This window comes from Lynx rufus, unplaced genomic scaffold, assembly GCF_022079265.1.
Source record: "Lynx rufus isolate CCGP_SWC_20201006 ecotype Redwood Valley unplaced genomic scaffold, mLynRuf1.p SCAF_22, whole genome shotgun sequence".
Classification (NCBI taxonomy): Eukaryota; Metazoa; Chordata; class Mammalia; order Carnivora; family Felidae; genus Lynx; species Lynx rufus.
Genome location: NW_025814837.1, coordinates 22,860,484 through 22,887,064, shown reverse-complemented (window position 1 = coordinate 22,887,064; position 26,581 = coordinate 22,860,484). Strand labels below are relative to the sequence as shown.

Below are 26,581 nucleotides of genomic sequence, written 5' to 3'. Positions count from 1 at the left end.
GGATATTTGATACTTGTGTCTTATATATTCTAGGAGTCAGTATTTTTCTTATTAAATAAAAATGAAATGATAAGCATATACTGACAAACTATAGCATGCCTGTCTTCCACCGCCTATTACTACCCTACCCCTAACTTCTGTAATGTATTTTTTTTGACACCTTTATTGTCCCTTCAACTTTGAGATGGGATATTCATTTGAGAATTCACATTCAACATTGCTCTGTAATAGGGGGAGAGAGAGAGAGAGAGAGAGAGAAAGAGAGAGAGAGAAATTTCTTTTTTAATGTAAAGAATGAAGGAGGTTGGTGAGGGGGAAGAAAAACACATGTATTATTTTTAAAATCTTTATTGTTCTGAGAATCTTTTGAATAAGAATAAATAGTTCTTTTTTTCCTATAATCCAAATAAATATTTAGAAAACTCTTTCTGATGTTATTGCACATCTAGATGGATTTCTTTCCACCATCTCACCTTCTCTTTCTTTATCGAAAACCATAATTTAGCAGTTAGGTGAAAAGTTGATCAGCAAAGCCACATAAATGAAGTAAGTCTTTTAAAACATCGTCCACATGTATTTCTGGTTATGCACTAATAAACACAGTGACAACTATTCAGTATTTTGTACTATATGAATAATAGTCCAACATCAGATTAAAAATAATGCAGCAAAAAGTATTATGTAATAAGAGAAAAATCACATGGCAGATTGTGCCTGGCTTTAAAAAAAAAATTTTTTTTTAAGGTGGCATTTAGCTGAGTTCCAGAATAAGATTTGTCCTGTGTGTAGACAGAACTTGTTTAGTTGTAAGGTCTCACAAGGGTATGTATGCCCAAATGGTGAAATGCTATCCTTTTGGAAATAATATGGAAATTCTCAGTAAGGAAATTGAGGGAGAAATTAATATACACATCTCATTTTCCTCAAGGAGCAAATAGAAACAAAACTACATAAAGAAACAAAAATATATATCTTGGGGAAAAGATGTCTTCTTACGGGTAACAGAATCACTTTTCATATTATTGCACCATCTTGCTGTTAGTATTTCAAAAATTATTCTTCCGTGGAGGGGTGGGGCAGCTTCTTTTTATCTTTGCAATAATAATTGCAGTGCCCTTTTTACTGTGTGTTGGCTTTTTTCTCATACACCAGATTGGATGCCAAGTTACTGATCAGTCTCACAATTTAGTCTCATACTGCAAGAGCCTAGTGCCCTCTCACATGGTACTAATGACATGAGTTTAATGTACATAGAATCATAAATGCATTTCTGTCTACTCACGAGCGATTCATATTGCAACAGCGGCACCATCGCCACCCTATGATATCACTTGTCTTGAAAGTTGTCGTGACTCGATGGTTCTTGGATGGAAGCAACCAGATAAGAGTGGAGGGGCTGAAATTACTGGCTATTATGTGAACTATCGTGAGGTAATTGACGGGGTACCGGGAAGATGGAGAGAAGCCAACATCAAAGCTGTCAGTGATGAGGCATATAAGGTAAATGTGTGACCTTCTGTAGTGTGGAGTGTCATGTATATGATGACACGGTCACTTGCACACCATGCACACTCACCTACACACCCAGCACCTTGTAAAAGATTCATGTCATTACTCCAGGGTCCATTGTCTGCAATGACATGAGTTTTGTCATTGTCATATACGGTAAGTCATATAAGGTAAGTAGAAGTGATCTGACCAGGAAGGATTTGTATTTTCTGATTCATACGCATAAGCAATAACTTCCCAGAACATTTACTGTGAAATGTATATCTATTATAAAAATTAGTGTTTATTTCAAGACTTATGAAATATCTGTAACCAATATGCCACTAGCACCAAGGGTCCCAGGATCCAAATGACTAGATTTTTAACTTTCAGTGTTCAAATGACAAAGGATAAAGGGACATGGGCCTGGGGGTCAGACTCAGCTCACCACTTGTGAAGTGTCCCCCATGAAGGGATGGTTCACATGTGTCTACCCACAAGTTTCCCTTCTTCACTGCTTTGCCCATCTCAGCACACTTGAAGGGTCTTACTGTTGCCACAACTATGCCCCCCCCCTCTTTAGAGCATTGTCAGCTGGAGGAAAGTTACCACCTCCTAGTACTCACAGAACCCCAAGCTGTGGGGGCAAGAGCAGGGCGAGGCTGGGGGAATGCTTTCCCTAACTCAGTGCCACGCTTTTGAAATCTAACATTTAAAATTTATGAAATATCACACACATACTGAACACATAAAGAATAAAACAAGAATACTTAAAATAAAATTATGTTTTTAAGATTCTTCCATGTCAATGTGTAGCTATGACTTCATTACTGTGTTGTATTCTATCATAGGACCATCTCACAATCTACTTTTCCATTCAGTTATTGATTGATATTCAGGCATTTTTGCATTCATAGCTGTATCAAACAGTGTAGCTATGAACATTTTTGTTTGCATCTGCTGGCACATACATGCACTAGTTTCTGTAGGTTATTATCTAAAAGTAGAATTGCTGGTCCAGAGAGTCTGTTTGTCTTCAATTTTAGTAGATAATTCTATACTGTTTTTCTAAAGAGTATGAGAATTCCCATTGTTGCACATCCTTCTAACACTTGCTATATTCACACATTCTCAGTTTTGACAGTCAAAGTGTCAAATGAGTCTGAACATCTCTTCCTGTATATACATATTCCACTTGAAATCTCCTTTTATAACATGCCTATTCAAAGGTTTTGCCAGTTTTCTACTAGGTTTTCTTACTGACTGGTGATGTTCTTTATATATTCTGAGTTTAAATCCTTGGTAGCTGTAGAATCTGCGTCTATCTTCTCCCATTTATTGGCTGGCATTTTCTTCTTCCTATGGTAATGACACTAGTTTTAATGTCAGATTTATTGTGGCCAGACTTAACAGCATTGGCTTTGTCATTAGTGATTGCTGTACCCCTGCACCCTTTTTTTAAGAGATGCCTTCGCTATTGAAGGTCATGGGGATATTGTATTAGATTACCTTCTCAAAGTTTTATGGTTTGCCACTTACATTAAAGTCATTACTTCACCTATAAATTTTGTGTGTGGTGTAAAGTAAAAGTCAACATTCACTTCCCCCCATGGGTTTTCAGTTGTCCCAGCATTATCTATTGAAAATTGCAGCTATTCTGCTAGGCTATCTGTATCATGTATCAAGTTTCTTTGATGCGAGTGTCTGCTTCCATATTCTCTGCTTTGTTCCACTGGTCTCTTTGTCTACCACTGGGCCAGTACCACACTAATTTAATCATTACCACTCTATAGTAAATTTGATAACTGGTAGATCAAATTATCTTCGTTTATTTTTTTATTCCAAGGCTATTTTTAGCCCTTTGCACTTTGATATAAATTGTAGAATTAGGTTACCAAGTTCTACCAAAAAACAAGACAAGCAAAAGAAAATGTAATAAGAAAAATTAAACAAAAACATTTTAAAATTCTGATTGGGATTGTATTGACTCTACAAAGAAATTGAGGAATCATTGATATCTTAAAATATATTTTTAATGTTTATTTATTTATTTTGTGAGAGAGAGAATGAGTGCAGGAGTGGGGGAGGGGCAAAGAGAGAGACTCCCAAGCAGGCTCCCTGCTGACAGCAAGGAGCCCAAGGTAGGGCTCAACACAGGGCTCGGCTAGGGGCCTGATCTCAATCCCATGAACCATGAGATTATGACCTGAGCCGAAATCAAGAGTTGGACTAACCAACTGAGCCACCCAGGCGCTCTTGACATTTTTAAAATATTAAATCTTCTAATACATGAACATGATATTTCTCTCCATTTATTTTGGTCTTCTTTAAAGTTTCTCAATAAAGTTTTATAATTCTCCATAAAAGTCCTACACATCATGTTATTTATTTATAGGTGTTACATATTTTCAGTGTTTAAATAGTATATTTTTATATCATTTTGTTATTGCTGGAATATAGAGATATACCTAATTTTTATACATTGATTTTACATGTCATTGTTATGTATAGGTTTTTTGCTAAATTGTCTCATAATTTCAAAAAGCTACCTATGAACTCTTTTTGATTTTTTTATGTATCATCATAGAGATATGCCTAATTTTTATACATTGATTTTACATGTCATTGTTATGTATAGGTTTTTTGCTAAATTGTCTCATAATTTCAAAAAGCTACCTATGAACTCTTTTTGATTTTTTATGTATCATCATATCATCTGCAAATGACAATTTACTTCTTCATTTCCAGATTTTATATTTTTTGCTTCATTTTCTTAACTTTCTGCTTAGAGTCTTTACAAAATGTTGATAGAAGTAGTGGTCTTGGTCATTCTAGACTTGATCTTTATCTTAAAAGAAAACCTTTCAACATTTCACTGTTAAATGTTATATTTACTATCAGTGTCTGATAGACATCTGTTATCAACTAAAGGAAGTTTCCTTCTGTTCCTAGTTAAGAATTAATTTAAATTATCAAATATTTTTTCTGAATCTATTGATATGGTTATACAATTTTTCTCTTGAGTTTTAATGTGGTATATTCTACTAATTGTCTAATGTTAAAACAACCTTGCGTTCCTGGCATAAATCCAAACTGGACATTATGTATACTGTGTCTGTATATTACTTGATTTTTTTTTTTTTTGCTTATTATTGTTTAGGAATTTTTGCCTCTATGTTCATGAATGAAATTACCCTGAGACTGTAATGAATTTGATATAAATACCTGACAAGGATAGTACTGGAAGTGAAAATTCCAGGAAAATCTCACTTTATTGAGATATAATTCACATATTGTAAAATTCACCCAATTAAAATGTTGCTTTATACATTTTGAAGGGATGTTATTAGATGCATATGAAGTGACTTTCTGTATCACTAACAATGTGTTTTTCCTTAAAGTCTATATTATCTGTTATTAATAGAAACTTACCAATTTTCTTTTGGTTGGTGTTTGCATGGTATATGATTTTTCATCCTTTAACTTTCTATCTGTCTTTAACTTTATGCTTTATATGTGTCTTTTAAAAATAGTATAGGGTTATGTATTTTTTCCTACCTGACAGTCTTTGTCATTTAACTAGAGTAATGTTACTACTAGTTTCTGGGTTTGTTTTTGGTGGTTATTGTAGAAATTACCGTGAGCAAATTAACAGTCCAGTCTGAATTTATTCTATTGTTTTACCCTTGTCTGAGAAACATAGAGCCTCAAAATACCTTAAGCCAGTTCCCAACTTGTATGCTATTGTGTGTGTTAAGTCTTTTTTTGAATCCAAAAGTATTGTTATTATTGTTTTATCTCAATAATTATTTAGATTTATCTACATATTTTACATTTTATTTGATTTTATATCTTTGGCCTTCCATTTGAGATTACTTTCCTTTTGTCTAAATTAAATAGTTTAGAATGTTCTTTAGTGAGGGTATTCTGAAGATACATACTCTTCACGTTTATCTGAAAATAACTTTATTTTCATTCTTCAAAAAATTTTTTCTGGATAAAACATTGTATAATAGTAGTTCTTTTCTTTCACACTTTAAAGGTATAATTTCACTGTCTTTTGGCTCATTGTTGCCACTGACATGTCAGCTCTTATTTTTATTTTTTTAAGATTTTTTTTAAAGTAATCTGTGTACTCAATGTGGGGCTTAAACTTATAACCCAAGTTCAAGAGACACATGCTCTACCAACTGAGCCAGCCAGGCACCTCAACATGTCAGCTTTTAGTCTGTTTGCTCATTGGAAGATTATTTGTCTTTTCTCTTAGACAACTTTTAATATTTTCACTGTCTCTTTGGTGTGCTACAGTTGAAGTAGTATGTGTCTAGGTATAGGTTTTTAACAATGTCTCTTCCAAGGATTGTGACTGGAGGAGGATTTTTAACCTGTGGGTTGGATTTTTTCAGGAAGATCTTTCTGGAAAACTCTAAGCCACTATCTCCTAAAATATTGTTGCTGCTCCCTTCTCTCCCCTCTTCTCCTGAAGCTCTAGTTAACATGCATTTGGCGTTCTCATTCTATCTTCCACGTCTATTAATCGCTCTTCTCTCTTTCCCATCTTTGTGTCTTTCTCCACTGTGGTCTGTGTAATTTCTTATAACTTTCTATTAGTTTACAGAGTTGCTCTTCTTTTCATCTGATTTCCTGTTAATCACATCCCGTTATTTTTTTCTTATTGTATTTTCCCTTTTATAAGTCATATTTTACAAAATATTTTATAGTTTGCTCTCTCCTGCAGATATTTTAAATTTGTATTTTATATTTAAAACATAGTAACCATAGCTTTTTTCTAATCTATGTCAGATGATTACATCACCTAATATCTTTGCAGGTCTATATCTGTTATCACTGGTTTTGTTGTCTTGCTCATGGTATCTTGTTTTCTATGCTTGGTTATCCTTGATTATGTGATGCTCATTGTCCTTAAAATATTACTTGCATTAATAATTTGAGGTTTAGCATGAAGGCATCTTTCTCTGGAGAAAATATGTATTTGCTTCTGCAAAGTACCTGGGGATACCCCATGTTCAGTGTTTTCTTAAATCAAGTATAAGGCTTTAATTTTTTGGACAGTCAAGCAATGTGAATTTACACTGTATGAAGGCAGAATGATTTCTAATTCAACTTTATCCCAAAGAGTAAAACCCTTTGGGGTTCCAGCTTAATTGTAGAGGGTTCCCTTTTATTATCTCCTTTTTGGTTTGGCTCTAGGCTTTGATTTCTGAGTCCCTCTACTTGTCAGATAATCAAAACCAAAGGTCAAAAAAAAATTTTTATTGGCCAGTTCCCCAAAGTAAAAGCCACTTCGATGTTTCATTTATCTCTCTTTGTTCCCTATTTCCCTTTATGCTGGCCTGATAATTCTGTAACATCTTGACACTAATTTGATGCTTTTGAGAAGATTTTTAAAAGATATTTTTATCTAGTGTTTTTTAATTTTTTAGCAGGGTGATTAATCTCTATAGCCTAGTTCACCATTGCCAGAAATAGAAGTCCCATGCCACAGTATTTCACCTAAGCCTAGAATGACCAACTTTTCCAGTTTGCCTAGGACTCTCCTAGTTTCAGCACTAAACTGCCTACATCCTTAGAAACCCCATAATCCAGGAAAATTGGACTAGTTGTTCACACAAACGGAGCCCCAGAACAGCTGGTACCTGAATAAAGTGCTTTTAGATCCAAGTTATCTACATGATAGTTTCCTCTTAATTAACAAGATTTCCCCTTCTTAAAGGGAGTGTATGTATGTGTGTGTGAATCAAAAAGGGAGTTTGTATTATTCTGTTACCAAAACATATAGCCATTGTATTCTACTTGTACCCTAAATAACTGGCAATACACCCTCTTGCAGATGAACTTATGACTTCATGATCAAATCAGGAGTAGACTGGATCAGAGATATATATTTGTCTTGTGTAGTCTTAAGTCATACAATGGGTAAACTTTGTTAACTCAGGTGTTTACATCAATACCTCCATTTATTAAGTATTTTTAGCGCTCAAAGGATTGTTCATAGTCCATAGATTTTTTTTCACACTAGTATATTCTGTCATTTCTATTTTGCAAATGTTTTCACCTTCCTTATTTTATCACATATATGTACAACAACCCAATTTCTTCTGAGGGATATAGAAAATATTAGGTCTCTCAGTAAGGAGCACAAAAACAACAAGATTTTAAATATTTTGATTCCTAGTTTAGAATTCTCTTAATTTTTATCTGTACAAGCATTAATTTTCTATTGCTGCATAGCAAATTACCACAAACTTTGTGACTTGAAAAGACTCACATTTGTTATATCACAGTGTCTGCAAGTCAGGAGTCTACATATGGCTCAGATGGGGCTTCTGCTCCCCGTCTCACAAAGTTTTAATCTAGGTGTCACCTGGGCTCATTTGCATCTGGAGCTGAGTTCCTCTTGCAAACTGATTCAATTGCTGGCAGAATTCAGTTCCTTCAGCTCTGAGGCTGGGGACCTCTGCTCCTACAGACTGCCCTTCTCCAAATGTGAGTGGCTAGGCATTTCTCAACCTGACATTTGCTTCTTCCAGGCCATCAGGAGAGTGTTCTCATTAAGAAAGTCCCAAACCCCATTTTAAGAGCTTTCATCTGATTCAATCAGGCCTACCCAGGATCATCTCCCTTTAGATGAACTCAAAAATAAACTAAGTAGAGACCTTGATTACATCTATAATATCCCTCCTCCTTTTCCATATGATGGAACAACAATCATGGGACTGATATTCCAATACCTTTGCCATATTCTCTTGGTTGGAAGCAGGTGACAGGCTTCACCCACACTCAAGGGGAGGAGATCACAAAAGGGTATGACTCATTGGGGGTCACCTCAGGGTGTATCCAGTGCAGGAGGTAAGTAAATAAAATATTGAACAACTTTAAAAAACAAACATGAATCAACATCCACTCTCTGTGATGTTGTGTTGCAGATTAGCAACTTGAAGGAAAACATGGTGTATCAGTTCCAAGTGGCAGCCATGAACATTGCTGGGTTGGGAGTGCCCTCAGCAGTAAGTGCATGCTTCAAATGTGAAGAGTGGACCATTGCTGTTCCAGGTAAACTATATTAACCGTATCTCAGCAGTGAGGCTTGGGGTTTCTTCCAAAAGAAACTACAACTTGGAACTACATTTAAGTGCTATATAAACAACTCCTAAGGGAAAAGAATTCTCTTGACCCCTTATGTTTAGTTAAAATATTTTTATAATCCTATTAAATAATAGGTACCTATATAAAATAAAGTATAATTTCTTGTGCTTGTGTTCCAAATACATCTGAGAGCCCTCATAGTTATCCCTCTGCTTGGAATAGGATTAACAGAAGCACAAAATAGGAGTGCCACATGATCATTGAAAAGGAATTCTGGGGGCGCCTGGGTGGCTCAGTCGGTTAAGTGGCCGACCTCGGCTCAGGTCATGATCTCGCGGTCCGTGAGTTCGAGCCCCGCGTCGGGCTCTGTGCTGACCGCTCAGAGCCTGGAGCCTGTTTCAGATTCTGTGTCTCCCTCTCTCTCTGACCCTCCCCCGTTCATGCTCTGTCTCTCTCTGTCTCAACAATAAGTAAACGTTAAAAAAAAATTAAAAAAAAAAAAGAAAAGGAATTCTGATTTTTTACTTGTGCTTCTTAAAGACCGCTGAAGGCCATCCAATTCATATCCCCCAACAAAGTATCTCAGAAACTTCTTCCTGCACTCCCTAATTCTCATGCATTCTCCCACTGCACTGGAACCTTTCATTTGTCAACCTGCTCAAAATCTCTCTCTCCGGGCTCAGCCAATATGTCTCCTCTTCCTTGGTGTCTCTCTCCTCCCTTGCTGCCAGCTCTTTGTTATGTCATGTAGGTGGACTTAACATGCCTGCCTAGGACTTAAGCCATAGACTTTCTCCACTTATCTCTCTTCACTTCTCCAGTCCTTTTGCTCTCTCTACACCTTTGTCCCAACTCTGCATCATAACAAAGGTACTGGTACCTGGCTGGAAGTAGTCTCTTTTGGAGGTTGCCATTGTGAGTAGTTGGCTGAACAGGGAAGAAAATGGAAGAAGGCAGAAACATTTACCTATGCTTTTAAAAACTCATACAGCTACAACACTGACCAAATTAAAAAATTGAATACAAACAAATGTATGAAGCCATTAGGTTTCAAACTAACAATGTTAATGTATTTGGTAGATGATTTCATTTTGCTTCCAGCAGTACTAACTTCAGAGATCCAGTAAGTGCCACAGGATGACTAGATTCTCCCACTTGGCTTTAATATTCAACATATGTAATAACTGGTATAGCACCAGTATTGACCACATTAGAACACAAGGCCACACTGGAACATATTGGGTGGATCCAGCTTTGTCCTTAATGCCACCCTCTTCCTCTATTTGAAATCCTAGTGCCCTTGAAGAACCATCATTTTGCCTTCACTTAGTGAGTGTTTATCTGCATGACTTCTCTATCAAGTGTGAATAAAAAATTACAAGAGGAACCCAAGAGAAGCTCAAGCACTCACTCAACTTCAGTAAATATAAGACGCAAACATGCTGCCTTTCCTTGTACCTCCACTAAGCCGGTTGATATTTCTTAAGCTCCTTCTGTCACCTACATGAAAGCGGATCTGTTTTTTTTAATTCTGTAATTCCTGAATAAAGTTAAAACATGAGTGACCAGAGACTATGAAATTCTGAGCAGGCCTGTGGGAAATGTTTGATTCAAAGAGATATAGTTAGCAAAAGAGGTTGCAGGGTGAGTGCTAAGTGTTTGGATGCCTCATTGGGTTCCAAGGATGACACAAGAAAATGGTTTAGGGGCGCCTGGGTGGCTCAGTCGATTGAGCGTCCAACTCCGGCTCAAGTCATGATCTCACAGTTCGTGGGTTCGAGCCCCGCATCAGGCTCTGTGCTGACCGCTTACTCAGAGCCTGGAGCCTGCTTCAGATTCTGTGTCTCTCTCTGCCCCTCCCCCCCTCATGCTTTGTCTCACTCTGTTTCTCAAAAAAAATAAATAAATGAAAAAAAAATTTTTTTAAATAATAAATAAAAAATAAAATAAAAATAAAATAGTTTAAAAGCCCTTTGCAAAACAGAACATGACACACTAGTATAAGGTATTGATGTTAATATTTAAATCTATCACCACATTATTTAAACCTCTTACCTTGTCAGAAGGCAAGGCTGACACAGTTCTGTGACTGTTAAGCCAAGGTGCAGGACCCAACAAATATTGAGCTATCAATTGCAAACTGCCAAGGCACAGCATGGTAGAGTCTGTGTGTGTAGATGGCTTTTTATGGCACTGTGAGTCAGTTCAGGGGATTTTAATTGATTGATTAGGAATCACTTATTTTTTTTTAAAGGACAGGAAAAAAGAAAATATATCATCTGTAAATATCACCAGCTAGCTGGTGGTCATGGAAAGATGTGGGAAATCACTTAGTAGTTTGGACTCTCCCAAGAGTGCAAAGAGCACATGGACAGGGAGAACATTTTTCTCTCTTCCTGAACAGGTGGATCAAGTTATTTGGCTTCTCTGAGCTTTCTGTTAATTGTCTTAAGGATGAATGGGATAAATAAATAAGTATCTAGCAGTGTTTAGCACAGATTCAGGGCTCACGGGATTGATTGTATCTGTTTTGATGAAAGTTCTTTGTAAACTGTAATGGTAGTTCGGTTTAAGTCCTAGATGGGATATATGCTTTATGGGAAAGATTTCCCTCCAGAGGGGAGCTCTTTGGTAATATATTCCTTTTTCCTATAAAAGAAATATCACTATATATATTCACATGCCATCAAATAGAGTTGCTTTCTTCCTCTTTATTTGAGATTTAGGAAAAGTTTCAGATTACCATAGAAAAATAATCTGAAATTGAATCTGCAACCACGTTAAAGTGTTCTGATGAAAGGTGAGGACCACAGGGCCAAGGACACCCTGAAGGCAAATTTTCATCCAGCCTCTGAGGGGCACCTTGAACTGGCCCCTAACCACCTACTGCTCATAAAGGGACTGAGTGGGTTGATGTAGAGCCATTGAGTAAACTTGATCTGAAATGACCACAAAATACCTATTTCTAAAGGAATGGTAGATTTTACAAAAGAAAAACACTGGATTCAGCTTTAAGACTTTAAATGTGGTTCTAGATTTACATGTATTTGAATGTTTTCATATACATCATGATTTTTATGTATTGGTCTCTTTCTCTTTCTCAGGACCCCCACACAGTGTCAAGTGTAGTGAAGTCAGGAAAACCTCCCTAGTTCTGCAGTGGAGGCCTCCGATCCACTCTGGAAGGACTCCAGTCACTGGTTACTTTGTGGACTTGAAGGAGGCCAGTGCCAAAGATGACCAATGGCGAGGACTCAATGAGGCAGCTATTAAAAACACATACCTGAGGGTAAGAGTGTGCTCATATTTTGAGAAACACTTTTTTGTTTTAAAGAAGAAATGCTCCTCTAATGGTATTAACTTTAAAATTAGCAAGATAGAATACAACATTTCTGCTTTGGTCTGTTTCATATATTGGGCTCCTGGTAAGTTTCCATTTGGCAGTGGTTGGGGTTGGGGGCAGTTTCTGATGCTTAAAGCAATTTGGTTCTATTTAACCTGAATCCCTTAGCCTACCTCTGGAAAACATCCACAAGCTCCCTTCTCCCTCTTCTTTCCTTCCTTGCCTATACTTACCTACCTCACATTTTTGTTACTTACAGTCTTAGAAAGGTGACTTTCACATTTCCACCTCTGATTTTTTTTTTCTTTTTTTTTTTGAGGATAGTTTTTGCTTCGAGTGTGCTATTTTCCTAGTGTTCATGCCGGCAAGTGTTTACCTGTGGATTCCTTTGGGTCATGCTGTGTCTCACTTCACAGGCTTCCTCATGCTTGTGTCACATGAGCTCTCAGAGGCCAGTGGAATGAATTCACTCAACTCTTGACCTAATCCTCACCCTTATCTGTGCCTTTGCCTTCCAGATTCCTTTAAAGTGCTCTAACTGAACAAATTCCTAACTTCATCTACCAAAGACTGTTCTACTAAAGCCACTGAATCTCGCTTGTACCAAATGGATATCTCCAAAGAATGTTTTCCCCTATGTCACCCTTGGCACCTGGAGACCCTGAATCCATACTAGGGCTTCAGAAACTGTGGGGCATATGATTCTAGCTCTTATTACTTAGGATGAAGGGTAGCTTCACCATAGTCATATAGAAATACACTGTTGGCAGAATAAGCCACTGCCTAGATGGTGGACCTTGGAAGATATTCAGAGTATGCCTGCTCTAAAAGATCTCTACCATTGACCTGCCTCCGTGGACTAAAGTCCATACCATCTGTCAGCCACTTTCAAAGGTTAAGGTATCTACTGTCCCCATAAAAAAATATAAATATATCTTCCAAGAGAGATGACCTTTAAACATGACATCTTAGCATATGCCAGTGAGTTCCCCAGCCCCTTACAAAACCTTGAGGAGGTAGGCAAGGTCACATTTCATGGGGAAGAGAAAAGGTAAAGGAAGGGCAGGAAGGTAGCATGCTGTTTGGTTCTCCTAATGGGTCAGAAGGCCAAAGGATAGTGTAAAATGAAAGTCAGACACATCCTGGATGGTGGTGGTATGTGTTTATGGCCAGGATTATCTCCACCTCCCCAGTTTGCACAGCACTGGATCCCAAGTGCTGAAGTTGGACTTGACTCAGGTGAAGCAAAACAAGGATGAGAAGCCAAGCAAAGGGGATCAAACGCCCAGAAAAAAGGGGGGGAGGGGCAGAAAGAAAAAATAATAGAGTTTAAACCTATCAAAGAATGGTTAAGTTCACTCATTTAAAAAAACAAAAAGTAGAAAGGCAAATATAGGAGAGAGAGAGAGAGAGAGAGAGAGATTGACTTGATATAAAATGAATGTGCCTCACAACCCGGGAAGTGAATGTTCTGTGAGGAAATTATCTTAAGAGTTTGTCCACAGTTTCTAAAGTGAAAATAGAATTATTGACTTTTCTGATTAGAAAGCTGACACAGGCTCATAATGAAAAATCCAAACAATATAGACATAAAAAAGTAGAGATGTCCTGTAATCTCCATACCCATTGAGATGTAGATTCACTCTTCCAGATATTTTATATTCAGAAAATTTTCAAGTCTGAACTGGAGAAAAAAATGTACATGTTAAAAAGTTTAATCTGGGGTGTCTGAGTGGCTCAGTTACGTGTCTGACTCTTGATCTCGGCTCAGGTTGTGATCTCATGGTTCGTGAGGTTAAGACCCACATTGGGCTCTGGACTGACAGTGCAGAACCTGCTTGGGATCCTCTCTCCCTTACTCTCTCTGTGCCCCTCCCCTGCTAGTGCTCACTTTTTCTCTCAAAAGTGAAATAAACACTTAAAAAATTTTTATTTAATGTTTATTTTCGAGAGAGAGAGAGAGACAGAGACAGAGAACGAGCAGGGAGGGGGCAGAGAGAGAGAGACACAGAATCTGAAGTGGGCTCCAGGCTTCAAAGCTGACAATACAGAGCCCGGCACAGGGCTCAAACCTACAAACTGGGAGACCATGACCTGAGCCAAAGTCAGACGCCCAACCAACTGAGCCATCCAGGCACCCCAATAAAATAAACATTTTAAAAAAATAAAAATTAATAAATAAAAAGTTTAACCTGAAAAAAAAAGTTTAATCTGGTCAATTTCAGTATGGATGGGAGATATAGTTCCACGAATGGGAGAATTTGGGCTACACAACTAAATTGTATTTACAGAGGAAGAGCACTTCTGTTTAAATGACACAGAACACCCATCACTTCTGTACCTGCTTCTTCCAGGTGCAAGGCCTCAAGGAGGGTGCCAGCTACGTGTTCCGTGTCCGAGCCATAAATCAGGCGGGTGTCGGCAAGCCGTCTGACCTTGCTGGGCCTGTTGTGGCAGAAACCCGTCCAGGTAGGCTTTTACTTTTTTAAAAATTAAAGTTAATCTCATCTTTGTAAGATACCAAAGTAACATTCAACCTTACTTTCTATGCTTTTCCTGGTTTTTAAAATTATCAACGTATGCCAGCTGAATAGTTGATAAGTTTGGCTTTCAGACATGAGTCATTTATTGCATCAAAGGTGCTCTCAGGATAGGGGTAAGCCAGGTTTGAAATGATCCAGGGCTATTCTGGTCTACACCTATAAACAAGGAAGTTCTTGATCAAATTATGCTTTCTGGACCGACTGTTTCAAGTATACATTCCTATGACATTATTCCTTGGCCATTAAGTCCTGTAAGAGTAATTTGCCCAGTCATAGGAGAAGCTGGAACAGCCCAGTGAGCAAGCATGATTCTTAAACAAAAGCAGAATTTATATAATTGTAACTATTATGTTAAGCCAGGGGTCAGTGAATGTTTTCTGTGAAGGGCCAGATAGTAAATATTTTCAGCTCTGTGGCCATATGGTCCCTGTCACAATACTCAACTCTGCCATGGCATAAAAGCAGCCATAGATAATACATAAACTCATGTGCATGGCTGTGTTCTAATAAAATTTTATTGTGCCAGTTATGTGCATTATATATTACATGTATTATGAAATTTAAATTTTAAATAATTTTCACATGTCTTGAAATATTGTCTTTTGATTTTTTTCAACTGTTTAAAAATGTAAAAACTATTCTTAGCTTGCAGACTATACAAAAGGAGGCAATGGGACAAATTTAGCCTACAGGCCACATTTTGCTGACCCCTGGATTAAACCAACAGCAGTTTTAACTGGATGATCTATAGAGTGGAGGCGCTTTCACTTCCCAGTTTCAAGAAACACCATGATTAGACTAGAGAAGATAGTCTTCCCCTTTATTATGTAAACAAATTTTACAATGTTTACTGTGCAAATAACTTCAGATTATTACATTATTATTATTTAGTCATTTAATCTCTATTACTTTTCAAAGTTATTATATATTTCAGTTCATAGAAGTTACATAAAAGGAAGCACTGTAATATACAGTGTAGGGAATATCATCAATAATTTTGTATACTTTGTATAGTAACAGATGGTAACTAGGCCTATTGAGGTGATCACTTCTTAAGGCATGAGAATATTGAATCACTGTGTTGTACACCTGAAATTAACATGATATTGTGCCAATAAATCAATAAATATATTTTAAAAATGAGGCACCTGGGTGACTCAGTCAGTTAAGTGTCTGACTCTTGATTTCAGCTCAGGTCATAATCTCATGGTTGATGAGACTGAGCCCCGTGTTGGGCTCACGTTGACAGGATGGAGCCTGCTTATGATTCTCTCCCTCTTTCTCTGCCCCTTTCCTGCTTGCACTCTCCCTCTGTCTCTCTCAAAATAAATAAACATTAAGGAAAATTTTTTAAACATTGGAAATGAAAGAGGATAAAAAAGTATTAACCAGTTATTTTCAGATTAAAATAAAGGCTGGGTATGTAATGTAATATTTATTTTTACGACAAGGAAAGAAAGTAAACATAGAAACCTTTGATCTCACTACAAGTTACTTGAAAAGTATACCAAAAGTATACTTTTAGGAAATATCTACCCCTGTCATCCTATCACTTCATAACCTGCTTTCAACTACTCTTATAACTACCCTCTAAGACTGGCGTGTGAAAAGTGACCTTATACACAAGTGTGCAAGTTGTCTGGAGAGAGTGCCACACCTCATATAAGTAAGTACCTTTTAGAAAATCCCATAAGAAAATAGGAAAATGCTAGAAACACACATAAAAGGCAACACACGAAGACACCAGGATATATATTCCTGTAGGAATCAGACTCGGCAGTTGCCCACTATAAGGGAATAGAAAATGCCAAATGGCCAACATGCAAAAGGATCCAACTGCAGACCCTTGTAAGAACAACATTTAGGTTACCATGAAGGTGAACTCTTAACCTAGTCATTGATAAGTTAAAAGCACCCTGGAAGCAGTGGATTCCAAATCAGATTAACTGAAGGAAGGTTAAATTGATTTTTTATTTTCACATCAATAGCCTCAGAATAGCAGATGGCCCGGCCTGACATTAACAAAGCTATCACTATGGAAATTTTACCACCAGAGAATGATCTTCTGGTGAGTTCCTGGGTGAAGAGTTTTGTTTCACTGATTTGTAATAAAGCAACACAAGTCATTTTGGGGGCCCATTCCATTCTCAGAATATAACTACAAAGAGCAGTTGCAGACACTGATCCACTAAACAGCACCAGATTAAGCCATTCTCTGGCTCACAGCTTAGGACAAAATCCTACGATGCACAATGTCAAAGTGCTTCACCATGAAGAAGCCCCAAAACCAGGAGACACTTGGACTTGTTCATATGCAACAGGCACATTCATTCTTAGAATATAGATTTCTTCAGCACCTACAATTAATCAGGTGCTGCATGGGCAGCAGGAGTAGAGGAATATGATATCATCATTGTATACTGGGCTTACAATCTAGTGGAAAACCCAGACTTTACACCATGGTGTGAGATGACAGCTATGACAGACATTCATAAAGTATTTGTCATACCTGAACAGGCTATAAACTGGGTTTCATAACTCCCTGTAAACACTTATGTGTAGTGTAAGGTTGTCTATATTTAATAATTTTGTTAAATACCAGTATTTTATTTTTACCCAGATATTTATTTTATGTTAGAATGGATAGGGCAGGGGTGGGAAGGCATGTTATCAATTTCAAGATTTGGAATGTGTAATTTGGATTGCTATTTCAGAAGAACAGCTTCTTTTGGAATGCATTATTAAAATTTCAGCTAGAAAATAAAGCTTATCATGTAACAGCAAACCTCAAATACATCTAACAAGATACCTCAAGTGTAATTTGAATTTGTGTTAAAAGTTAACTTAATCCACCAGGACTGAGAGGATCACTGGTCTCCCTTTGAAGTCAATGAATATGCCAGCAGAGTAGCTCAGCCACAGCCAGAAAGTCCATTTGTGCTGCTAATGATGATCCAGAAAAACAGACTAAGTGTATCATGCTTTACCAAGAAATCTATTAAGCTAGAAAAGCCTATAAAGAAGAATACGCTGTAAAATATCGAGTGTAGATTTGTTGGTACATAAGTTGGATGCACTTCTATTCTCGATATTTGATATTTTTCAAATAGTGTCTTGCTGATTGCATCAGGCCTGGGTGGAGGGGGAGGTAAGGTGAGCCTGGTTAGATGGGAAATAAGAGAGAGACCTGCCAAGGTGTGGCAGGTGATCTGGCCAGCAACAAATAACTGGTGGTACAGGCTGCAGGTATTTTTACCAGTGACTCACCAGCATGCAGGAGCATTCAGGTGATGGGCAGGAGGACCCAAACACAAGGCAGAGTCCCAAGCAGGACCTGGGTTACCAGAAGTTAGGACTTAGTCACTAGGAGGGAGGCAGTTAGAAGAACTAGAGGGAATAATGAGCTGGGGTTGAGTTAGCCAATTCCAGTTTCTAAAACTTGCTTGGTCCTAGAACCCGGTAGGACCAAGAAAGCAAATGTAGCCTGGAGGTAGAGTTTTAAAGGATTCTGAAGCTGGAAACCAAGCTGGCTGTTAGACTCAACTGGCGTAATTTAGAAATATTCACTTGTATTTGCTTATTAACTGTTCTCATTCACCCATTAAAACAGTAGTTCTCAAATTCAATATACATTAGAATCATGCTAGGAACTTTTTGATAATACTGACTTCATTCCAGACTCCATTGCAGACCAATTATATCAGAATCTCCAGGACTGAGTCTGGGCATAGGTTCATTTTTGTTTGTTTGTTTAGGTGTTTGGGTAATTCTAGAATGAAACCAGGGTTGTAAACTGTGTTACACTGTAGGCTCCTTCAAAACAGAAACTGTGTCTTTTCTCCCTGTATGCGAGGGCGTAGTACCTGGTGTGTGATAATCATTTATTTCAAGGAAAAAATAATGAAGGACTACTATGTTTTGGCCAGTGAGTATGACTCTGTTTTATAGCCACAGAGTATAAACTTAACGCTAGATATTTTGTAATGGAGGCCACAATGTGGACAGCAAAGTGATATAGGTTAACCCCGTAGTTCTGGTCTTAAACATAGGGAGCTAAGTTATCATATGTGGCTGATTACATTAATTCATTTCTATCTGTTTCTATTCTGTCCCACTCTCCAGACACACACACACACACACACACACACACACACACACACACACACCATGGAGGACAAATAACTAAAGCTTGTAAAAGTGATCTATTAATGCTGATGTTAAAGACTAAATTATATGAACAAATCTGCATACCAGATTATGAAATATATGGGAAAGTGAACAGTTTGCTGTGATTTCATTTTAGCTTTTAAATTTTATTTTTTTAAATCATTTTTTGAAGAAGAGAGAAAAGTAGGACAGTTAATTTCCAAATCATTCATTTTAGCCCTGGGCTGTACCTTACCTCTTTCACATATTGAGTGTGGTAGCAAGCCTGAAGGGACCATTAAAATGCCATTCCACACAATCTGGTATATCCCTGTGTCCATATGTAGGATTTGTGTAGGATTGAGGCAGCTGACTCAAGACAACTCTTCTTAAATCCTTTTTAGACCAAAGTAATCTCTCATTTTTATGGCCAAATATCTTGTGTTCTTAACCAAATTCTTCATGTTCAAAGATTCATAGGTCATTTTTGAGAAAATCTAAGTCCTGACAGATTTTGGTCTACTTTTCCAGTGCCAGCTATGTGGGAAAGTGAGATGGCCTTTCATCCAGATGAGAATATCCACAGAGAAGCCTTTAATATGACAGCAGCATATCAAATTTACTGCCTACCTGTCAAATATCTGAACCATTTTGATCATACATTAATCAACTTTAGAGAATGTGGCTGGCTCTTCAGACATTTATGAGTTCAGCCGTGAATTGACAGTAGCTCAGTACCTGACAAAAAACAATTAGGCCATGGGACATTCTAAAAAGAAAATTCGAGGATGTCATAGCTACAGCTTTCTTACTCTGACACCGCACCAGGTCCCTCTACACGGGCATTGTTAGGTGGATTAGCCTGGGGCCTATTAGAAATGCTGGCATTACTTTTGCTCTTGTTTTTCTAGAGTATTTATAAAAAGAATCACCCATTTGAATGTCATATATCTTTTTGAAAATTGCTATGGAATTTTTTGTCCAGTGTATTTTAAGGACTTCTTTATTTAAGGAATTCCACTGCGGAACTTCCTCTTATTTTTTTTTTTAATGTTTATTTATTTATTTTGAGAAAGAGAGCGCGTGCCTGGGTTTGGTGAGGTGAAAGAGAGGAGAGGCAGAATCCCAAGCAGTCTCCAAACTATCAGCATAGAGCCCAACACCAGGTCCATCTCACCAACCATGAGATCGTGACATGAACCGAAATCAAGAGTCTGACACTTAACCGACTGAGCCACCCAGGCGCCCCATAAACTTCCTCTTAGATTTTAATATGTGGAAAAATTAGCCTTTCCAGATGACCGTAGTGATTTCCTTTTTCATACAAAGAGGAATATACAAGCCAACATGTCCTTCCTTTTCGGATACAAGAAACTCTTGAGCTCATTTTTCAGTTGTTTTCAATTTTCCAAGATATATCTTTTTGTTTTAAACTCCTCACATTTATTCTTTGTTGTCCCATATAATTTCTTTAAAGTATTTTCCCAAAACACCATTTTCTCTGTAAATGAACACAGGAAAACTCTACCTTTTTTTCCAAAGGAATTTTCAATCAATCTCCTGTTATGGTACTATTGTAAAGTACTTGGCTTACTAAGTCACTCTTTAAAAATATCTTTATTCAAAGAACTATGTTAACAAATTAATTAAAACTAAACAGTAATGGAAAGCTTTGAATTTGAAAAGCATTGAAAGATTGGATAGCATCAGCATTGTAATTGATGTGACAAATAAGAACAAGCTATAACTTGCTGAGCATTTTAAGACAATGAACTTATTTTCTGTTTACAAAATGTTTTTAAATTGCATTCTTTCTTTGAAGTGTTACTTTGACTAAACACAATGTCCTAATGAGAATTGTTATGGGGTTCAAGAAATAGGCTTATATAACTAGTATTTGAAATATTTGTAGTGAATTTGATTTTTCAAAAGCTTGAGATGATGATTACTTCTAGAGTGATAATTTGAGCCAGTTGACATGTTACTGATTTGTCATGGAAGAGATCAAGCTTTCAAATCTGGGTATAAAATTAAGTAGGAAACCCATTGTGACTAGAATACTTTCTTGTTGGTACTTTTATTTCACTTGTCTGTTTATCAAAATGTTAGTATTATACTTAATCTTTACCAAGATAAATTTGAATAAGGCAAACATTGCAATTCTAAACTGACATTTTTCTTTGAAATCTGTTTTTTTTCAATCCAGTCCCTTGCATATGTAATATGTATGGAAAATATGGAACACAAAACCTCTGCTCTTTATACTTTAATCCTGTTGTTGATAAATTAAACACGAATATTACTTTTTGAAAAATGAAATCCAATCAAATATGGGTCTCAGCGAGTATTTGATTTTTAAACATTAAGTGCCAAATATAGCTTTATTTTTTATTTTTCCTTTTATCCATATAAATCAACTAATAGTACTTACTATAGCCAAAATTATGTGTGCATAAATTGAAGAATGTTCATGCCAGTTTTTCTGCCCACTATATATATAGTCTACCATGTACTTTGACATGATTAATCAAGAAAAGTGTCACAGATGAGGAAACTCTCTTAGATACTAGCTTACATTACATCTAATCTTTCTCATTTTGTCTCTCTAGGCAATTACTTAATTTCAAATTATAAATTTTAATCTAAGACTTCCAAAAAATTATCATATTTTTTTCTAAAAGTATAAATTAGTACATTTCTTATGTTAGAACCCAGCTATAAGGTAATGATGTAAGACTTATAGGTTAAGGTAGAAACACATGTATCACCTGGGACTTTAAAATAGCATCTTTTCTTTCACTTCATATTTTCACAAAAGACCTCCAACTACTTTATGAAAATTAATTCTCCAGAATAAGTCAACAAGATAATTCTATAGTCTTCTCTCAGTAATTGGGACAATTGAGACAGCAACTAAGCAGGGTTTTCTTATTCTTCAAGTTGCATGAGTTTGGGATCAAATTTGGCCATTCAGACACCTGAACAATGCCACAGCACAGCCATGTATTGCAGCTGGCCCAGACACCAGCCCCGCCCACAGCCCAGCTGTAGACACAGACCTGCCACAGAACATGAGTATATGCAGTCCAAAAAAGGAATGTCCCTTGAGCATCTAGCTCTGGTGGTCAGAAGGGGTTGCACTTCTGGGCTCCACATGACATCTACACAAGACCACTCCTTCAAGACCAGGAGCAGTAGCTGATTTGTCTAATACATAAAAACAAACACAGAGAGTCAGGAAAAAAAAAATTAAAGGACAGAAGATTATGTTCTAAATGAAAGAATAAGACAAAACATCAGAAGAAGACATTAATGAAACGGAGATAAGCATTATACCTCATACAGCGTTTAAAGTAATGGCCATAAAGAGGTTCACTGAACTCAGGTAAACAATGAGTTAACATAGTGAGAGCCTCAACAAAGACACAGAAAATATAAGGAAAATTCCAAATTGAAGTTACAAAGCTGAAGAATATAGTAACTAAACTGAAAAATACAGTAGAGGGATTCAACAGCAGACTGGATGAAGCCAAATATCAGATCAATGAGCTGGAAGACAAAGCAATAGAACTCACCCAGACAGAGTAGTAAAAAGAAAGAAGAATTTAAAAATATGAAGATACCTTAAGGGATCTCTAGGACAACATCAAGAGGAATAACATTTGCAGTATTGGGGTCCCAGAAGGAGAAGAGAAAGAGAAAGGGCCAGAAAACTTACTGAAGAAATACAGATGAAAACTTGCCCAATCTGGGGAAGGAAACAGACATACAAGTTCAGGAAGCCCAGAGAGTTCCAAATAAGATGAACCCAAAGAAATTCACACTAAGACACACTGTAATTAGAAGGTTAAAAATTAAAGAGAGACTCTTAAAAGTAGCAAGAGAAAAACAACTTATTGTGTACAAGGGAAAGCCCATAAGGCTATCAGCAAAATTTTCAGCAGAAACTTTGTGAGCCAGAAGAGAGTGGCACAACATATTCAAAATGCTGAAAGAAAAAAATTCTCAACCAAGAATTTTCTACCTGGCAATGTTATCATTCAGAATTGAAGGAGAGATTAAGAGTTTTCCAGATAAGCAAAAGCTAAAGTTCATTACACTAAACTAGTCTTGCAAGAAATGTAAAAGAGACTTCTCAAAACCAAAAAGAAATGGCACTAATTAATAATAAGAAAATGTATAACAAAGTAAAAATCTCACTGGAAAAGGTAAATATGTAGTAAAGATAGTGGATACATCCATTATAAAGCAAGTATGAAGGTTAAAAGACAAAAATAGTTAAAATTAATTAAAACTACAATAATCAGTTAAGGGATGCATAAATAAAAAGATGTAAAATGTGACATCAAAAATAAAAATGTGTGGGTGAGAGAAAAATGTAAAGTTTTGGAATATGTTCAAATTTAAGTTGCTATCACTCAAAACACACTGTTATATACATAGAAAATTATATATGCACCTCACAGTAACTACAAAGCAAAAACCTATGGTAAATACATTTAAAAAATGAGAAGAAACCTAAATATAATTCTGAAGAAAACCATCAAACCACAAGGGAAGAGAGAAAGAGAAGAAAAAAGGAACAGAGAGGAACTACAAAACAGCCAGAAAGCAATGCACAAAATAGCAATAAGAACATCTCTATCAATAATTACTTTAAATGTAAATGGACTACACTGTTCAGTCAAAAGATAGAGTGGTGGAAGGGGCACCTGGGTGGCTCATGCAGTTGAGAATCTGTCTCTTGGTTTTGGCTCAAATCACGATTCATAGTTCGTGGGTTTGAGCCTCACGTCAGGCTCCACACTGATGGTGCAGAGCCTGCTTGGGATTCTCTCTCCCTCTCTCTCTGCCACTCCCCTGCCCATGTGCTTGCTCTCTCTCTCATTCTCTCCCTCTCTTTCTCAAAATAAATAAATAAACTTTAAAAAATAAAAATAAGATATAGAGTGGTGGAATGGCTAAAAAAAAAATCAAGACCCATTTTAGGGCATCTGACTGTCTCAGTCAGTTAAGCATCTGATTCTTTATTTTGGCTCAGGTCCTGCTCTCACTGTCATGGGATCAAGCATTGCATTGGGCTCCATACTGGGCTGGTTGTAGATCCTGCTTAATAGTCTCTCTCCCTCTCCCTCTGCCCCTCCCCTGCTTTCTCTCTCTCTCTCTCTCTCTCTCTCTCTCTCTCTCTCTCTCTGTCTCTCTCTCTCTCTCTCACACACACACACACACACACACACACACACACACACAAACAAAAACACCCCAACAAGACCCATTTATGTGCTGTCTACAGATCTAAAGATACACTTCAGATTTAAAGACACACAAAGACTGATGGGAAGGGATGGGAAAAGACATTCTATGCAAATGGAAATGAAAAGAAAGCTGGAGTAGCAATACTCATACCAGAAAAAAAGAGACTTTAAAACAAAGACTGTAATAATAGACAAGGGCATTTAAATATATATTCACCCATAATAGGGGCACCAAGATATATAAAGAAAATATTAACAGACCTAAAGGGAAAAATTTATAGCAGTACAATAATAGTAGGGAACTTTAACACTTGTATCAATGGTTAGATCATCCAAACAAAATTAATAAGGAAACATCAGCCTTAAATGATATATTAGACTAGAGGGACTCAATAGATATATACAGAACATTCCATCTAAAAGCAACTGAATATTCTTCTCAACTGCACATGAAACATTTTCTAGGATAGATCACATGTTAGGCCACAAAACAAGTGTCAGTAAATTCAAGAGCATTGAAATCACATCGACTATTTTCTGTGACCACAATGGCTTGCAACTAGAAATCAATTATAAGAAGAAGACTCAGAAAATTACAAAAATGTGGAGATTAAACAACATGCTACTGAACAACCACTGGGTCATCAAAATAATCAAAGCAGATATTAAAAAAAAAAACCTAGAGAAGTGAAACCAGAAATTACATACCAAAACCTTGGGGATGCAGCAAAAATGGCTCTAAGAGGAAATACCTTAGCAATATAGGTCTACCTCAAGAAACAAGAAAAATCTCAAATAAACAATCTAACTTTACACCTAAAGGAGCTAGAAAAAGAACAAACAAAGCATAAAGTAAGTACAAGGAAGGGAATAGTAAAGATCAGAATGGAAATAAATGAAATAGAGACTAGGAAAAAAATACAGAAGATTAGTGAAACTTAGAGCTGGTTCTTTGAAAAAGTAAACAAAACTGACAAACCTTTCGCTATGCTCATGAAGGGAAAAATAAACAAAATTAGAAATCAAAATTAGAAGAAGTTACAACTGACACCACAGAAATATGAAGGATCATAAGAGACTATGAAAAATTATACACCAACATAGAGGGCCACATAGAAGAAATAGACAAATTCCTCTAAACATACAATCTTCCATACAAGACTGATTCATGAAGCTATAGAAAATATACTAATTACTAGTAAGAAAATGGAATCAGTTATCAAAAACCTCCCAACAAACAGAAGTCCAGGCCAGAACAGCTTCACTGGTGAATTCTATCAAATATTCAAAGATTTGATACCTATCCTTCTCAAACTCTTCCAAAAAATTGAAGAGGAGGGAACACTTCCAAATTTATTTTATGAGGCCAGCATTACTTGATCCCAAGACCAGATAACACCACAGAAAAAGAAAATTACAGCCCCATATTATTGATAAACATTGATGCAAAAATCCTAAACAAAAATCCTTAGCAAACCAAGTTCAACAATACATTAAAAAGAATCATCCACCGTGATCTAGTAGGATTTATTCCAGGGATACGAGGATGGTTCAAAACCCACAAATCAATAAACATGATGCACCACACTGACGAAATAAAGGATAAAAAATATATGACCATCTCAACAGGTGCAAAAAAAGCATTTGGCAAAATTCAACATCCATTTATGATAAAAGCTCTTAACAAAGTGAGTATAGATTAGAATGTACTTCAACATAATAAAGGCCATATATGACAAGCTTTCAGTTAACATTATACTCCATGGTGAAAAGCTGAAAGCTTTTCCTCTAAGATCAGGAATGAGACCAGGATTCTCACTCCCACCAGTTTTATTCAATATAGTAGTTGGCATCCTAGCCACAGCAAGAAAAAGAAATAAAAGGCATCCAAATTATAAAGGAAGAAGTAAAACTGTCACTGTCTGTAAATAACATGATACTATACATAGAAAACTCACAAGACTACACACACACACACACACACACACACACACACACACACAACTGTTAGAGCTAGTAAATGAATTCAGTAAAGTAGCAGGATACAAAATCAACATACAGAAATCTGTGGTGTTTCTATACACTAACAAATTATCAGAACGAAAAATTTAGAAAACAGTCCCATTTACAATTGCATTAAGGGGTGCCTGGGTGGCTCAGTTGGTTAAGCATCCAACTTCGGCTCAGGTCATCATTTCACAGCTTATGAGTTCGAGCCCTCTGTCAGGCTGTATGCTGACAGCTCAGAACCTGCAGCCTGCTTTGGATTCTGTGCCTCCCTCTCTCTGTCCCTTCCCCACTTGCACTTTGTCTCTCTCTCTCAAAAAAAAAAAAAAAAAAACAACATTAAAAAAGAGAATAAAATACCCAGGAAAAATTTAACTAAAGAGGTGAAAGACCTATACTCTGAAAGCTTTAAGATATTGAAAAAAATTGAAGATGAAACAGACAAATGGATATACCATGTTCATGGATTGGAAGAATTAATATTGTTAAAATGTCCATACTACCCAAATCAATCTACAGATTCAGTGCATTCCCTATCAAAGTTACAATGGCACTTTTTCACAGAACTAGAACTAGAACTAGTAATCCTAAAATTTGCATGGAACCACAAAAATACAAAATAACTAAAGCAGTCTTGAGAAAGGGGTACAAAGTTGGAGATATTATGCTCCTTGATTTCAAAAATACTACAA

At 36.6% G+C, this 26,581-nt stretch overlaps 1 protein-coding gene across 1 annotated transcript in view; it reads left to right on the top strand.

The window, feature by feature from the left end:
• The window catches only part of MYOM1 (myomesin 1), a 166,279-nt gene that overhangs the window by 102,387 nt on the left and 37,311 nt on the right, over positions 1–26,581 (top strand). Inside the window, exons 21-24 of the mRNA XM_047087004.1 lie at positions 1,304–1,500; positions 8,436–8,562; positions 11,700–11,884; positions 14,293–14,407. Of these exons, the coding sequence (XP_046942960.1) occupies positions 1,304–1,500; positions 8,436–8,562; positions 11,700–11,884; positions 14,293–14,407 (624 nt within the window). The remainder of the gene's footprint in view (positions 1–1,303; positions 1,501–8,435; positions 8,563–11,699; positions 11,885–14,292; positions 14,408–26,581) is intronic.